This window comes from Canis lupus, chromosome 22 (assembly GCF_048164855.1).
Source record: "Canis lupus baileyi chromosome 22, mCanLup2.hap1, whole genome shotgun sequence".
Lineage (NCBI taxonomy): Eukaryota > Metazoa > Chordata > Mammalia > Carnivora > Canidae > Canis > Canis lupus.
The window spans coordinates 6,890,280-6,906,437 of NC_132859.1; the positions used below are offsets into that span (position 1 = coordinate 6,890,280).

At 50.4% G+C, this 16,158-nt stretch overlaps 1 protein-coding gene across 7 annotated transcripts in view; it reads right to left on the reverse strand.

Annotated features, from left to right (window-relative positions):
• The window catches only part of MED12L (mediator complex subunit 12L), a 323,177-nt gene extending 307,876 nt beyond the window's left edge, over window positions 1-15,301 (reverse strand). For 4 of the 7 annotated variants that reach the window (XR_012014723.1, XM_072792271.1, XM_072792270.1 and 1 more), the window contains exon 1: window positions 15,034-15,301. Coding sequence is in view for 6 of the 7 variants with exons in the window: in XM_072792271.1 (XP_072648372.1) it covers window positions 15,034-15,132 (99 nt within the window). In the remaining variant the exon portion in view is untranslated. The remainder of the gene's footprint in view (window positions 1-15,033) is intronic. The other 3 variants (XM_072792275.1, XM_072792274.1, XM_072792272.1) reach the window with 1 other exon arrangement.
• Window positions 15,302-16,158: the final 857 nt, after the last annotated feature.

Below are 16,158 nucleotides of genomic sequence, written 5' to 3' on the forward strand. Positions count from 1 at the left end.
GTGGATACCCGCTCCCCTCGGCAATCCAGGATCCTGGAGAGCCACCAACGCCGCGGACAGCACGGGGACGTGTCACTCGGAGGTCGTCGAGCAACAGGACCGAGGACAGCGGCCGAGCGACCTGAGCACTTGCCACAGGTCTCGCGTCTCCTGTGACCGGCCTGTCACCCACTGCTGCTCCTTTGCGGGCCCTTCTGACTTCAGCTGCGGTCACGGGGGGCAGGAGCCAGGGGATGAATTGGCCACCTGCTGGGGCTCCAGGCGGGTCCCCGGAGGCCTGCACCCCGGCCCTGCGCCTTCAGCCTTCGCTTAGGCAGGGTGCAACCCGGGCCCTTTCACTGCCACCCCGTCCCCCGCGCCCCCCTGCCTCCCGCGCCGTCCTCTCTCTTCGGGACTCGAGCCTCGCTACACGTAGACAATAGTTAGGGCCCCGGCTCTCAAGTCCACCTCCGGCTCCATCACCATCACCATCACCATCATGCAGCCAACTGACCTCGGACAAGTAGGCCCACCCCCCACCCCGTGCCTCAGTTTCTGCACCTGTAAAAAGGACGTCACAGTGCCCACCTCGGAGGTGTTTGGGAGGCCCGCAAAGCCACGCCGCCAAGCACTCGGGGTAACCAAGCAACACCGGCTACCATGACGGAATGTGCATCCTGAATGTTCGGGTTACTCCTCAGTTTTAAAATAAATCAATGCATCGGTCATCTTCTAAATGTTTTATGCGTCTCAGTGAACCAGATGCTAACTTCCTGAGCGGTGCCACTCGCTCAGGGTATGGCCCACTCACTACTGTTACCGGCCCAGAGGGGGATGGGGGTGGGGGGAGAAGAAGCGCTTGGAAACTTTTATAGCAATTTGATATTGCCATTACATTCGAGCTGGATCCTTCTAGTAAGTCATTTTAATCACATTTCTATCAGTCTGCAACAGATTGAAAATTAATTTAAAAAAAAAAAACTGGTCCCTCACCATGGATATTTTGAGCAGCACTGTTCTAGAGGGGACAGAAGTAGACTTCTATTTCTTTTCTACACCCCCACATCACCTAGCCCAGTGGGAGGTATATATCAAGTACTGAGTAAATGAAAATATGACTTCAAAAACATTTCGATTACTTAATAATGACTTAAGAACAAATCTCATGAGAATAGTCAAAATGTAAATAGTATCTCCAATTCATAAAGAATTTTTTTTTTCAAGAGGGAGCTGCCATTTAGTCTGAAACTGACCAAGGAATAAAAACAGCTCTGACCCCAAAAATATTTTCCATACTGCCTACTAACACAGTGTGAAGCTTTAAAAATAAAAACACTGAGCAACGTCAATATTAACCTCCCTCACAGAACTCAGGAAAAAAATACATTATTTAGCAATGGCTTGAATGTGATTTTTTTTTTTTTAAGATTTTATTTATTTATTCATGAGAGACACAGAGAGGGGCAGAGACACAGGTAGAGGGAGAAGCAGGCTCCATGCAGGGAGCCCGACGCAGGACTCGATCCCGGGTCTCCAGGATCACGCCCGGGGCCGAAGGCAGATGCCCAACCGCTGAGCCCCCCAGGTGCCCCTTGAACATGATTCTGACAGAACCCCCCATACCTTTATGTAATCCAGCATCTTAGCAAAAAATCCCAATGACACTTCAGACAAAATACATTTTTATTCGTTCTTCACTGCTGCCAATGCCTTAAATGGTCCCAATCTCAACAACCCCGTTAGATTAATCCATGAATGAAATGGCTAGAAAAGGGAAGCAACAAATTCTATCAAAATTTTAATTGACAAGGCAGCACTTGCATAGCTGAGCTGGGGCACACTGGATGTGGGCTGAAGGCTACATTCGTTCCTGCTCAGGAAAATCTTTGCACAGTAACGCTGACTCTGAAAATGCTTGTAGAAAACTCAAGATAAATAAATGGGAGCCCCGTGTAAGTCCTGTCTCCCCTCCTCTCTCAAAGGCAGTAATGGAGAAGAACACTCTGCATAAGGTATCAGTCCCCTTGGGATCTCAATCCCCTGGCCCCGGGGCCAAGTCGGTCTTGCTCTGCAGATAGCCCTGCTCTCTCCAGCAGTCTTAAGCTCTACTTCTCTCTCAGTGCCCCCCAAAAGTTACAGATATGTTCAAGTTTATAGATTCAGTGTACTCTCAGCTTACTGAACTATGTGCAGTTCACCTGAAGACCACGTCTTATTTTCCATCTCTGTGCCTTTGCTCATACCATCTGCCCAGAAGGCCGTGGCACCTAGAAAACACCCCCATTCCTAAAGACTTTCCTAATCCCACAAAAAAAAAAAAAAAAAAAACCTGACCCCTCCCTCATTTGTTCCCAACACCCCACTGAAAGTTTCAGTAACTTCCCCGCCCAGTGAATAGGAGTGTCACCTCCCCCAGTCACGTCCCTCAGGGGCAGGAACCACGTCTTCTACATCCTGGCATCCCTGTGCCCCATACCAGGCTTCTAATAACCCTTGGCTAGTAATGACCGTCTGTTATCAGATCCCGTCAACACATACTTCTTAACTTTCACCATATCCCAGACTCTCTCCTGGCATCTGGTGATCAGCGGGGAATGAAAGAGACATGGTCCCTGCTACATGGAACTTCTACTGGTTGGGGGACACAGCAGGTAAGAGACAAACACAAACCTCGTTGAGTGCTGAGAAGAAAACAAGCACTAGGCAGTGATAAAGAGAAAAGGCCACCAGGCAAGAGGAAGCACACGTGCAAAGGTCCTGGGGAGATAAAGTGCTAAACTAAGAGGCCACCTATGTAGCTGGAACTCCACCAATATTCTCTCTCCCCTTGGGCTGCTCATCACCCCCTACCCATCTCCCTAACAGGTGCCCTCCTCAGAGCTCCTGCTGACAGGGTCCAGGACCTATAAGCCCTGAAAAGTGTCATCCTCGTCTGCTGGCTTCTCCATCTCTCTGCACACTCAGCAGGTAATCACAGCCATGATCTGAAATATCTATGCACATATTACACCCAAATCCAGGTTTCCAGCTTCCACTATACATTCCAACCTTGAACCCAACCTTGAATCTGAGGCATCTCGGATCCAATGCATTCGGAAAGCATCTTTTTCTCTCCATCTGCACCTTTACCTTCACCATCCTTTGGAAAAAGATTAAACAAGTTCTTTTTGTTCCCTACGGCATGTTGGCTTTGGGACCACCATCAATCTTCCTCCCCAACTGTGTGAGCCAGCAGCTCTCCAGGTCCAAGTCCTCCCTGGTTCCCAAGAACTTAACAACAACACATCTACGTGAGGCCAAATTTTCTCCAGATCCTTCAACCAAAACAACATATTGTAACAGACTGAATGCAGAACGAGATGTTAAAGAGAATTGCAAAAATGTGAAACAATGCCACTCGTTTTACTACATTTTTGTTTGTAAAAATAGCTATTGCTCATTAAAAAAAAGAAATAACAAGAAACTGGTTATTACAGTTAAATGGATATATAGTTCTAAAATTTTTCAGTTTTGATTTCCAATAAGGTAAACATCAAGATATAACCGACATAAACAAAAGCTCTAGAGGATCCTCAATAATGTTGAAGACTATAAAGGGGCCTTAGGATCAGAAAGTTTGGGAAAGAACCACGGGCCTCGGCTAAAAATGTTGGCATACCCCCATACTCCTCTCCTTATCTCACTTCCACTTTATCAACCCGCCACTCAAATAATCTTTCTCTTAAATACCCTCTTCTTTCTTCCCAAACCCTATTGGCCAAAAAAATGGGCACCTAAAAGATACCCACATCAAATCTCATCAGCATCTATAAACGTTACCTTATTTTGGAGAAGGATCTTCGCAGACACGTAATTTAAAGACCTTGAGATGAGATCTTAGACCACCCAGATACACCCTAATCCCAGTAACAAGTGTCCACACAAAGAAGAGATGCACAGGGAAGGCCATGTGAGATAGGAGGTTGAAATCAGACTGAGAGAACTACAAAGAAGGTAAGGAGCACCTGGGGGCAAGGGGCTGGATGACGAAAGAGAGGACTCTCCCCTAGAGCCTCCAGAGCGAGTGCAACCCTATTAACACTCCCTTTGGATTTGTGACCCCCAGAGCTGTGAGAAAATGAATTTCCATTGTTTTAAGTCACCTAGTTTGTGGAAGCTTGTTGTGGCAGCAGGAAGAAACTAATACATCCACCCTCGGGCACGGATCGTTAGTGACCACAGAGCCTTTTTACCGCAGTATGACCCTCAGGGCCAAAGTCCCCTCAAACTGCAACCATGAGTCACCTTAAATCTCATTCCTTGAACTTCACACCCTGGAAAGGCACCTCACCACCTCCACTATATTATCCAAATGCCTCAACAACACAGCATCCAAAGGCCCCCATAACTCGATCCCACCTTTCTTTCCCACTCCAACCCAGCTCCCCCCTGCATACCCCACACCATGCCTCAGGCCCACAGCCCAGAGCACATCCCACATTCCTTCTGGCCTTTTGCACAAGCTGCTCCCTCTTCCCCAAAATTAATTTTCTTTCACATCCTCAGCCCCATCCACTCCTACACATCCTTCAAGTCCCAGACTCAAAAATCTCCTCTATCAGGTCCCATCGGGGAGAAAAAAAAAAAAAAAAATGGGTCACTCTGGCCTAGTTCCACAGCACTTTGTACATTCCTCTCAAAGAATATCTGAAACATTGTATTCCTTATTTACAAATCTATCACTTCCTCTAGACCAGGGTTTCTCAACCTTGGAATTACTGACTTTTGAGGCCAGATAATCCTGGGGGCGGGGGGGGCACACCACAGAGGCAGGCCTGCTCAGAGTATTGGAGAATGTCGGAAACATTCATTGGCTTCTACCTACTAGATGCCAGGAGCAGCATGTATAGGCACACACGTGCCTACACACAGTCTCACAACCCAAATTTCTGAAAACATTGTCAGTGTCCCTGAAATGGGAAGTGGGAATCACCCCCAAATGAAAACCGCTGCTCTATATTGAAGTCTTTGGGGGCCCAGGACCAATGCTCCTACCATTTGTTTATTGTTACGTTTACTCACAGAAGAAATTCTGAGTCCCAGCTGCTGTGCTCAGAGCCGGGGACATAGAGGATAAAAGTTTCGGGCCCCATCCCCATGAAGCCACAGCTGGCAAAGGGCCCACAAGGCGCTCAATAATATTAGCTGAATGACTGCATTTGTTTGCCACGCATGTATACTGCCCTCAAAACATGGAAAATAAAACCCAGGGGTTTAAGCCTCAGGGCCATAGCATTTCCATCCATTTACACAGAACACAGCATGCAAGGGCTGCTCCCTGCAAGGAGGCAACAGTACTTGTCTAGCTGCGTCTCCGAGAGCTACGCGTAAAGAAAGGAGCGTCTCAACCAAGAAAACCGAAACTGGGTGGGATCAATCCCCTACATGCAGAGCTCACGGAGGCCAACGCCAGAGCTACCTACACCAGAGGCCACGGACGGAGCTGGAAGCTCAGGATTGCCTGAGCTTCCAGAGTCTCCTTCCCTCTGCCCAGGAGACCCCATTAAAGATTCTGGTGAGTTCTAAGATCAAATGGTGGGCCACTCAGTCCCCAGCTCTGACAGAGACACTGGGTGCCCTGAAGTACAGAGAAATTCTCACTGGGTGTCAACCAGGAGCAGAGGCTGGGTACAGAGGGGAGGCCAAGTAAAGTTGCAAGAACGAATCGGGGCACACAGGTGCTTGGCCCAGATCTGCCTTAACGGGAGTCCCCTTTAACCTCTCTGGGACTCCATTTCCTTTTGTATTAAAAGAGAACAATGCATCTTTAAGTTCCCTTCTAGCTCTAAACATTCCCAGTCCCCCGCCCCCCCCAAAAAAAAACCTGGTATAGATCCATAGAATCTTCCTCCAAACAAAACAGATCAGGGCTCTTCCTTCCTTCCCACCTAAACCCTTTCTGACAGACATGGAAATAAAGAAAGCCATTTCCACTTCCTGCAAGCTTCTGATAGGCACTACCAGAATGTCCTAGCAGGCAAGATACAGGTGCTCCCCGGCTCTTGCTACATACCCATTAAGCCAGAGAGGAGGAGACTTCTGGGATGTGCATTCTCTATAAGGTGGGGAGAGGGGAATGGAAGGGCTCATGCCATGATGATTTCAGGTGCCAATGTATAAATGAGAAGTGCCATGACAACATCAGAATGCTTTCAGCCACGGAAAATTGACAACTGGTCCCAAATGGCTTAAACCATATGGACATCCATTGTTTATTTAATGGGTCCAGGGAGGGGTGGTCCTAAAGTCAGTCCAGTAGCTTAAGAATTTTCATAAAGCCACTCAACTCCTCTTGTGTTGGCTTTTCATTCGTAGGCTTGTTGCCTCGTGGTCACAAGACGGATGCCCTACCTCTAATTACTTTTCCAAAGATAGAAAATTAAGGAGCTATCAGGGCATTGAGAGAGGGCGTTCTTCCCCTGCGCCTACACTTTTTTTTGGCAAGAAGAAAGTTCTTCCGAAGAAGTCCTAAGGTAGATTTCCGCTAAATCTCTTTAGCCAGAATGAAGTCATAATACTCACTCCAAGCCACAAGAGAGGTTTACCTAAGGGAGGGTCTGGCTTTGAAGAAAACTTTTTTCAGGAAGCAGGTAAGGGAATCCTGGGATAAGAATGATGGTCAAGTAGGCAATAAAGTGCTATACCCAGTAGCATCCTGGTAAATGTTTAACAACTGGCTTTCAAAAAAAAACAAAACAAAACAAACAAACAAACAAAAAAAACCACCTGTGTAGCATTTGCACATTTCCATCACGCAAATACATCCATCGTGCCAGAGTTCAAGATGCCAAAATGCTATGAACCTGCTGACAAAGCTCCCAAAATTCGAATCATCACTCGGTACTGATGCTCTAGCCCACCACGGAATTGACACCTCACATTTGGTAACAATGTAAGTTTACAGTGCTCCTTCGCATTCAAAACAACCTAGATGGTTAGGTCATTCTTCCCAAGGAAGAGGAATGAGGAAAAAGACAGCACCCCAAATCACACGGTGCACATGGCAGAGCTAGAATGCTCCCTTAACAGCCCTAACCCCGACCTCACCTCGACTCTGGGAGCATGAGGTACACGCATACCTGTACCCCACTCCACTGGGGTAGCATACTGTAGCCCTCTCCACTAACCAGCCAATGAGGTTCTAGCTTAGCTTGGACCCAAACACAAAGGCCCATTCCTGTAAACTCAGGACCTCAAAATAATTATTCTTTAAGTCATTCCCTCCAGTGACAATAGGAGTGCACATGTATTTTTACAGCTCGGAATAAAGGTTAGTGCCGAAAGAAAATAATCAGCCCTAATCCCATCCTTGAGATAACAACTGCTTGCGAGTGGTTGATTATGCCCTCCAGATTTTTTTTTTTTTTTGGTAGAAATCATACTATTTTGTAACATAATGACATTTTTATTATGTGGATTTCCCTTAACAGAGAACTAGAGAGGACAGTGCAATGAACCATCTTGTCACCATCGCCAGCTATCAAGAGACAATTAAGAGCGTTTCCCGTTCCCTCCTCAGGGAGGAATGTGTAGGAGGCAGGCACCTCCCTCTGCAGGTCACTACGAGGCTCCCCTCGCAGGCCCCGAGGCCGCTCCTTCACCGCTGCTCAGCACAGGGCCCAAGGGCACCCTGAATCGTGTTCATTCTCACCGACCCCCTCCAACTCCTCACTCCCTGCCTCGTCCATCCATCAAGAAGCCTCACAAGGGGGGGGGGGGGGGGTGTCCAGAGCTCCCCCTTAAGGAGAGCTGCAGAAGAAATACCTCGAAATTCTTGGAGTTGCCACTTCCACCTTCTCATCCACTTCTGCTTCATGTTCACGTGTGTAGGCGCACACGCCCGCAAGAGACAAGGGCTGAACTAACGTCCTAGGACTCTTCATCTCCATCCTCTCCTGCCTAGTGCTCACCCAACAGTCTGCCTTCCAGACTTCACGCTGCGGTCCTCTAGCTTCGGAAAGGAGCACGGTGCATCCCCACCGTGGGCCAGCCTAAGTGAAGAACCCAACAGGCTAACAGGGGCCGTACCCAAAATGAACAGCTTCGCGTGAGGCCCCGAAGAGCCCAGGCCCAGAGTCAAAGAGAAAATTCCACTGCCCTGAGCAAGTGCAAAAAGCATCCCCATGGGACAAAGCAAGACCGGCTCCCCTAAGCCCCAATTCAACCAAGCGCACACAGGAGGGAGCTGTGGATATTTCAAAGGCAAGGAGGGCATGCTACTCTGCTATAAACCATCAACAGCTGATAGAAAACAAGCCTATTCTGGGAACCATGGTTATTAGAACTTCAGGTGGGAAGTAGCTAAACTCATTTGCACGCATTTGTACCAAAAGGTACTAATGCTTCAAATTGGTGTATTTGTCTAAAGACTTTAATACGTCTAATAGTGGGAAGCAGGTAGGAAATAAGGGGGAGCCTGGCTTACAACATTTTCTAAAGATAAACACGAGGGCAGCCTGGGTGGCTCAGTGGTTTAGCGCCACCTTCAGCCATGGACGTGATCCTGGAGACCCGGGGTTGAGTCCCACATCCGGCTCCCAGCATGGAGCCTGCTTCTTCCTCTGCCTGTCTCTGTCTGTCTGTGTGTGTGTGTGTGTGTGTGTGTGTGTGTCCCTCGTGGATAAATAAATAAAATCTTTAAAAAAAAAAAATAAAGATAAAAACTAAAGCCATTATTCTCAATATATTTAGGAATCACCTGAAAAGTTTGTTCAGAATGTCAATTCCTCAGCCTCCCTCCCAAAAATTCTGACTCAGAAGTCTGATATGGGGGATTATATCTGCAGGTTTAACAGGCATCTTTGACGATGCTGCTTGCAGGTGTTAGCAGACCCTGAGAAAGGACAACCACTTGGGTTTCTACTTCTTGGCCACAAAGTTTGGGTAGTAACACTTCTGTGAGCAGCAGGAAGAAAGAAACAAGGCCTCTGACCCAATGTTTCCTATAATGATTCTGGCCTGAGTCTCAGGAGGCCCAAGTTAATGGTACAGATGTTCCTCCCAAAACACTGGTATTCAAGGAGGTCCTATGACGGCCGGAAGCAGCCAGTCAATCTCAGGAAGAAGCTTTTCCCTAACCTTTCTTAGGGTCCCCCAGGCAACTGGTCAACCTGTCCTCTCTTCCCAGGCAACCTTATCAACAACCTCCCTCTCCAAGATTATAAAGAAACAAATTTTCACCTCCCCTCACCCCATCTCCCCAGCTGTCTCCAAAATAACCATTTAACATGTTTTAAGAGTTTTACGTGCTAACAAGAAAACAGGCTTTGCCAAAATAAAACAAGCATTGGGGCAGTCAGACGTTAAAAATACAACTGCTCATTAAGAGTTCTTCCTGCATTTTATTAATTTCTGCAAGAACTATTTACTGAGCACCTAGTCCAATCCCAGGCACTAGGCAGCTCAAAACTGTGACCGCCACCGAGAAGCCCCTGTTCTCGTGCAGTTTACATTCCAAGCGTGGAAGACCACGGAGAAAATCAGCAACCATTTCAGTGGCCGGCGCTGCCAAAACCTATTAACCCAAGATGAATGAGCTAGAGAGAAGAAGGAAAAGATGGGTTACAAGGAAGGCTTCCTTGAGGGGGGAGTCTCCAACAAGAGCCAAACGACAGGAAACGGGACTACAGGGGCAGTCAGGGACAAGAACAGGGCACAAAAGAGCTGAGCCTGTTGGAAGGAGAGAGAAGGGGCCACTGGTCCTATCCCACAGCCAAGAGGGGAATGAGCAAGTCAGGAAGGGATGACTCAAAGCCCAGGGGCCAGATCTCAAAGGGCAGGGTCTTAGGGATATTAACAAATTCAATGGGAAGCCCTGGGACTCTTTACCAAGGGAGGAGTTACACCAGTAGTAATCACCCGAACTGAGCACTGTCTGTGTGCCAGACATGGTTCAAATCTCATTTTACCTTTTTATCTTTCCAGCAACCCCACATAGTAAGAACAAAGAGGAACCCCATTCCACAAGTGAGATCTGAGTCAAAAAGGCAGTAAGCGATGATGCCAGAACTCCAAGCCAGGTGGTCTGGCGACAGGTAGTGGTTGTGGAAGTGAACGAGGGCCAGATGGAGGGCCTTGAAGGCCCCGGTAAGGAACCTGTTATTCCAAGCGTGACAGCACGTCATTCAAGGAGGATGGAGACATCTGCACTCATCCCCTTCGATCTGAGTTAAGAGGGGAACAACCTCTGGGGAAAGCCCACCACACTCTCGCTGCTAAACCAACTACTGCAACTTCAGCCATACACAGACGTCCAGATCTGAGCTACCTACATCAGGCAGAACTTTCTAGGCTCTGCAGAACAGGCCAATGTCCTTAGAGCAGGGGCGGAGGTGGGGCATGGACCAGCAACCATCAGATCACCAGTCATCTTCTTAGAAATGCAAATTATGGGGCCCCTGCACATAACTACTCAATCTGAAAAATCCAGCCATTTGTTTTGAACAAGCTCTACAGGTGATTCGCATAGGTCAAGTTTTGCAAACAGCTATTCTGGGTTATCCACACGCAGACACAACCACAACCACCACCACCACCACCACCACCACCCACCTTCTCCAACTCCCCCAACTCCTTCCCCTACCCGCCCGAGTTTTACTAGACTTGTCCTTGGGCAGCCTCTGCACTGCACACCCAGCCATCCCCTCCACTGGCGGGGCTCTCTAGAGCTCTCGCTGCCTGGAAATCTCACTATTGACCCAAACTATTTTTCTAACTGATTTGACTTCCTGAAAATAGTTACTATTCAGCTGTTTAGGCCTCTTCTATCCCAGGGTAAACTCCTCCTCTGTCACCTCCAAGATTAGATGTCAAGGAGAATTTCCGCCTTGACCTAGACTTTCCCCAACACCTGCCATCACCAGACTTCTTTTTATTCATTCATTCCCACTTTTATTCATACATTCCAACAAGTCTTTGTGCCCTCGGCATCCCAGGAACTAACTACAGGTACTTTAGTGCCGGGTGCTTTAGTGATGCCTAGAAACAGCGCTCATCCCTGCTCTCACAAAACTGACCCTTTAGTGGGCGATGGCTGCGCGCAAGTAAATACAAAACTACAAATTATAGGCTTATACTAGAGAGGCCTCTGAGAAGGTCACTGGGTGAGACCCGAAGGAAAAATGACAGGCCCTGACAGTACCGGGGTGTTGAATCCATGCCAGGCTTTCGTCTACACGCCGTACATGCATTGCCCATGTCATGCTCCAATAGGCCGATGAGTAGAGCGTATGCTCACCCCCACTCTACAAAAGGAGATACTGAGGGCTGGGGAGAATGAGGAGTAAAGAGGAGAGCCAAGTTGCAAACCCAGGCAGAGGTGCTCCAGAGCCTACCCTCCTAACCACAGGCTAAGGTGAGAAGAGCAGGGTAGAATGGTGGAGGGGGGCCGGACAGGCAGACAAGTGTCCAGGCAGACAGATCGACAGGTACACCAGACCAGGGGCAGAGAAATGTCAACCTGAAGCAGAAAGAAAGTCGAGCATATCAGTCAAACTGGGGAGCAGTGGACAGATTGGAAATATACGTGGGAACCGACCCGACAAGACATCCAGGAACGTGTAGTATGGAGTGTAAGGAATTAGGGGAAATCAAGGGTTCTCCGATTCTGTTCTTAAAGCTTGAGGACAGTCAGAAAACAAAGTGTTATAACACAATAAAATTAAAGTCCTGTGGGGTGCTGATGCCCAGGCAAGCTCTCAAAAAAAAAAAAAAAAAAAAAATGGTTACAGCTTCTAGCTCTCCTCACCCTCCCCTCCTTCTCCATAGGGGATCTTCATTCTACAGTTCCAGCCTACCTCCCAGGAGCTGTTTTCCAGAACACTACTAGCACTGGTCAACAATAATAAGAGTCACAGCTATAGTAATAAGAATAGCTTCTACCGGGAGGAGGGTTTTTCTCACACAAATGTAATGCATTTCAAACCAGAGTTCTCGAAATTTCCTGAATAGAACACTTACACTAATTTACAAATGAGAAGTTCCACAACTTGCCCAAGGCCATACAACTGCAAAGAGGCTGAACCAGAATCCAAATCCAGCCCTGCCCAATTTGGAAGCCCCTACTTCCTCCATTAAATCAGCACTTGCCACAACGTGAGACACAGATCTCTGATGGAACACAACAATGGTTTTAAATGCACAAATAAACTTTTGTCAAGTTTTAATAGAGTCTGGTTTTATTACGGATAATGCTATGTGCATGTAATACCAAGTAGATAAAAAATTAAGGGGCGCCTGGGTGGCTCAGTCAGTTAAGGGTGTGCTTTCAGCTCAGGTCACGATCCCAGGGTCCTGGGATGGAGCCCCCCATGGGGCTCCCTGCTCAGTGGGAGTCTGCTTCTCCCCCTACCTCTGGTCCTGCGCCCCTTCATGTTCTCTCAAGTAAATAAAATCATTAAAAACAAATTTAACATATGCATACACACAACTGGACTCTAAATTTTGCATTACATTTGTAGATGCGAATCCATAACTGCATGTATACTGCTGCCTAGGAAACCAAGTTTCTTAAAAGTTAATTTAAAGAAAACATTATGGGGATCCCTGGGTGGCTCAGCGGTTTAGCGCCTGCCTTCGGCCCACAGCGTGGTCCTGGAGTCCCGGGATCGAGTCCCACGTCGGGCTCCCCGCATGGAGCCTGCTTCTCCCTCTGCCTGGGTCTCTGCCTCTCTCTCTCTCTCTCTCTCTCTCTCTGTATCTCTCATGAATAAATAAAATCTTTAAAAAAAAATAAAGAAAACATTAGAATAAAAGTACAGGTGATACAGGGATAGGAAGGAACTCTTGGGAACCTACGTAAATAACTGAAGCTTGTGGAACAGGGCTCACCACACCACCACCCAAGAACAGCCAAGCACCTGTTCCATATTGTATTCAAATTTGACTGTGGCCACACACAACTCTGGCTCTGCTCCAGAGAGACGAAATATTGGCTGCCTTGGGGGAAAGGGGGTAATATCCGAACAACACAATTTAACATGAATCATTCTTAACACAGTATTGGTCTTGACACAAATACTGGTTTGGTGGTCCGAATCCTCCGCTTCTTTTTCACACACCTTGATTAAGTCAAGCAAGCTTCCTGGGGCCTCAGTTTCACTTTGTCAAAAGAAAGTTATATAAAATAGGTTCTAAGCTCACTTCTGGTTTTGAACTCCAGAACATGTTGTAAAATCCTAAAATCCAAAATTATTTTTTCCATAGTTGGAGAGGCCTCAATCCCGAATGAGCGCTGACCTGAGAAATAAACACTATATATATTAAGTCCACACGGCATCCCAGACGACCATCCCGTAACTAGGGAGATGCTATTAATTACACTTCCCTCTGGAAAATATGGCAAGACGTTACAAGAGGAGAACGATGAGCCAATCAGTATCGCTGTCCCCACCAAAACTTTAAAAATTTCCTGACACTGATTTGTAAGCGACTACCTTTGTTACAGTCGGTCCTCAGTAACTGTTATTTCTAGTCCTTAACAATTAACTTTAATCTGAGTGGAAACAGCCCAGAGAGAAATAGATGGAGAGGGAATCTGCAAGATCTCATCAATCCATCCTTCTGTGAATGAAGCCTCAACAGAACCACCTGTAAAACCTTCCCAGCTTCCACCTGAATTCCTCACTCCACGGATGCTCCAACATGTTTACGTGCTTAAGCCTCTAAAAGGAACTGCCACTCCTTAATTTCCAGAAATATTAACAGAAGTTTAATCAGAACAAGCATTCTTCCTCTGTTACTGAAATAAATACCTTTATCCAAAGGGGAGTCCTAAGGACCCCTCCCTCTTTCTTCACAAAGCCCTTTCCGTGATGTCAGTGGGCCTCCAAACTTTTAACAGAGGATTTTTAGATTCCCGGAGAGAAGTTCTGCAATGTGCTCACTTCGTTTTTAGTGTGTGTTGTTTTTTTGTTTTTTGGGTTTTTTTTTTTTTTTTTTTTTTTTTGCTGGAGAAAACAGAGGATGGGTGGGCTGCAGCTGGCAAAGTCAGAAAGCACAGCTGGGTGGCAGGTGATCTTTAAAAAAAAAAAAAAGAAAGAAAGAAAAGAAAAGGCAAATCCCTGGGCAAATTGTGTAGCCAAGGGTGATCATTATAACTGGAGAGTTGTTACATAATTACTTCTTAACTACTGACAAACACATCAATGGCTATAAAATGCCATGGTTACTCCAGACACCGAAGCCAGTGTACCTAAGGCGAGAGTCGAGCTTTCTCCCGTTTCATTCAAAGAAATAAGCCATCTCGGGACTCATTTCCCTTCCAAGGTAACCCGTCGGCTTCTACATATACAAAACAGCCTCCCGCAATTAAACCAATCGCCTCTAGGGACGAAAATCAGGCTCCCCTTAATACTGATCTTTTTTTTTTTTTTTTAAAGGGAAAAGGGGGACTACAGAAAGAAGTGCGTGCAAAGACCTCAATATTCATCACCTCGATAAAAAAAAAAAAAAAAAAGACTTCCCCAGCAAACGGGAAAATCCGACCAGAAAAGGTCTCCCCTCACCCCACCCCCCACCCCCTCCACCCCCGTCTCCACCTCCCTCCACCCGGTCGCTGCTCAGCTGGCGCAAAACCTGGGGACCCGTGTCGGAGGCACCGCATTCCAACATTTCCCCAAAAGTTTACGAGGACAGAGCGGGGCAGCGGGGACCGAACCACGGCCGGCGGCGGCCGGGGCGCGCGGGCGAGGGGGGCTCGGCGGAGGGGGGCCCCGCGGGGCACCCGGCGGCGCCGCGCAAGGCCCGGGGACGGGCGACCCGGGTCGCGGAGAGCGGGCGCCCCCGCGCCGCGCAGGGGCCGCCAGCCGGGGGGTCTCCGCCGCCGCCGCCGGGGACCGGGGACCGGGGACCGAGGACCGAGGACCGAGGACCGGGGCCCCCCCGCCCCCCGCCCCTCCCGCGCCCCCGGCCCCGCAGCTGCGCCCGCGCCGCCCGCTGGGCCAACTTGGCCCCGGCTCAGCGCTGCGGAGCGCGGCCCGGGGCGCGGGGGAGGCCGCCCCGCCGGCGCCTCCTCACCTCCTTCTGCTTCGGGTCCTGCGGGTAGACGTCGGGCGGCCCGAGCCGGGGGCGCTTCAGCGGTCTCTGCTCATAGCTGAGGAGCCCGAAGGCGGCCATGATCTCTCATGTTAACCGGCGAAATGAATGAGAGTTGGAGCTGGAGCCGCCGCCTCTGAGCACCAGGGAGCAGCACTTTGCAGACAGGCTCGCGCGCCCCCTCCTCGCCGCTCCTCGCCGCTCCTCGCTCGCTGCCGGGGCGCTGCCGGGGCGCTGCGGGCACGAAGAAAGCGGGGTGGCTGCAGCCTCTGCCCGGCGCGCACGCAGCCTCCCGCGGGCACCGGCGGCGCTTCGGGCCCGGGACGCGCCGCTCCTCCCGTCCCCGGGGGGGGGGGGGGGGCGGGGGGAGGAGCAGCTGCTGGGGACGTGTGACTTTTTGCACCAATGGACCCAAACCCACCCCAGCCGGACACGGGGGTGGGGGAGGGGCACGGGCAGCGGGGGGGGGGGGGGGGCGCGGAAAAAAAACTTTTCTGGGCGCCCAGGCGGGCGGCCCCAGCGCTGCCGGCAGGTGAGGGGGTCCTCGGGCCCCGGGCAGGGCGCCCCCGCCCCCGCCGCTCTCGCTCGGCGGGGACCCCTCCCCGCAGCCCCCGCACCTGGGCGCGGGCCGGGCCGGGGCGCAGGGAGCGAGGCCCGCGGGGATGCGGGCGCGCAGGGGCTGGACGCCTGCCGGGCTCCCGCGGCGCTCCGAGGCTCCGGGGCTCCGGGGCTCCGGTCCCCCCCCCCCAGGCGGCGGCGGCGGCGGCGGCTCCGGGCAGGCGGCGAGCGCGCTGCGGGCGGTCGCGGCGGGGCTGCAGGGGGCCGAGCTCGCGGAGGCGCGGGGCCGCCTTAACCCTTTGCGGCGCCGCCCGGGGCCGGGGGAGCGCGGGGAGGGCCGTGCGCGCCGACGGCGGCGGGAGCCCGCGGACCCCTGGGCGCCGCCGCCCCCCGACGCTTTACCTGTTGGTCCCCGCTAGCGCGCAGGGGCCGGCGGCGGCGGCGGCACCCGGGCGGCCGCAGCCTCCATGATCCGGGGCGGGGGGCGGGGGCGCGGGCGGGGGCGCGGGCGCGGGGATCCTGTCGGGGAGGCCTGGGCCCGCGCTCCGG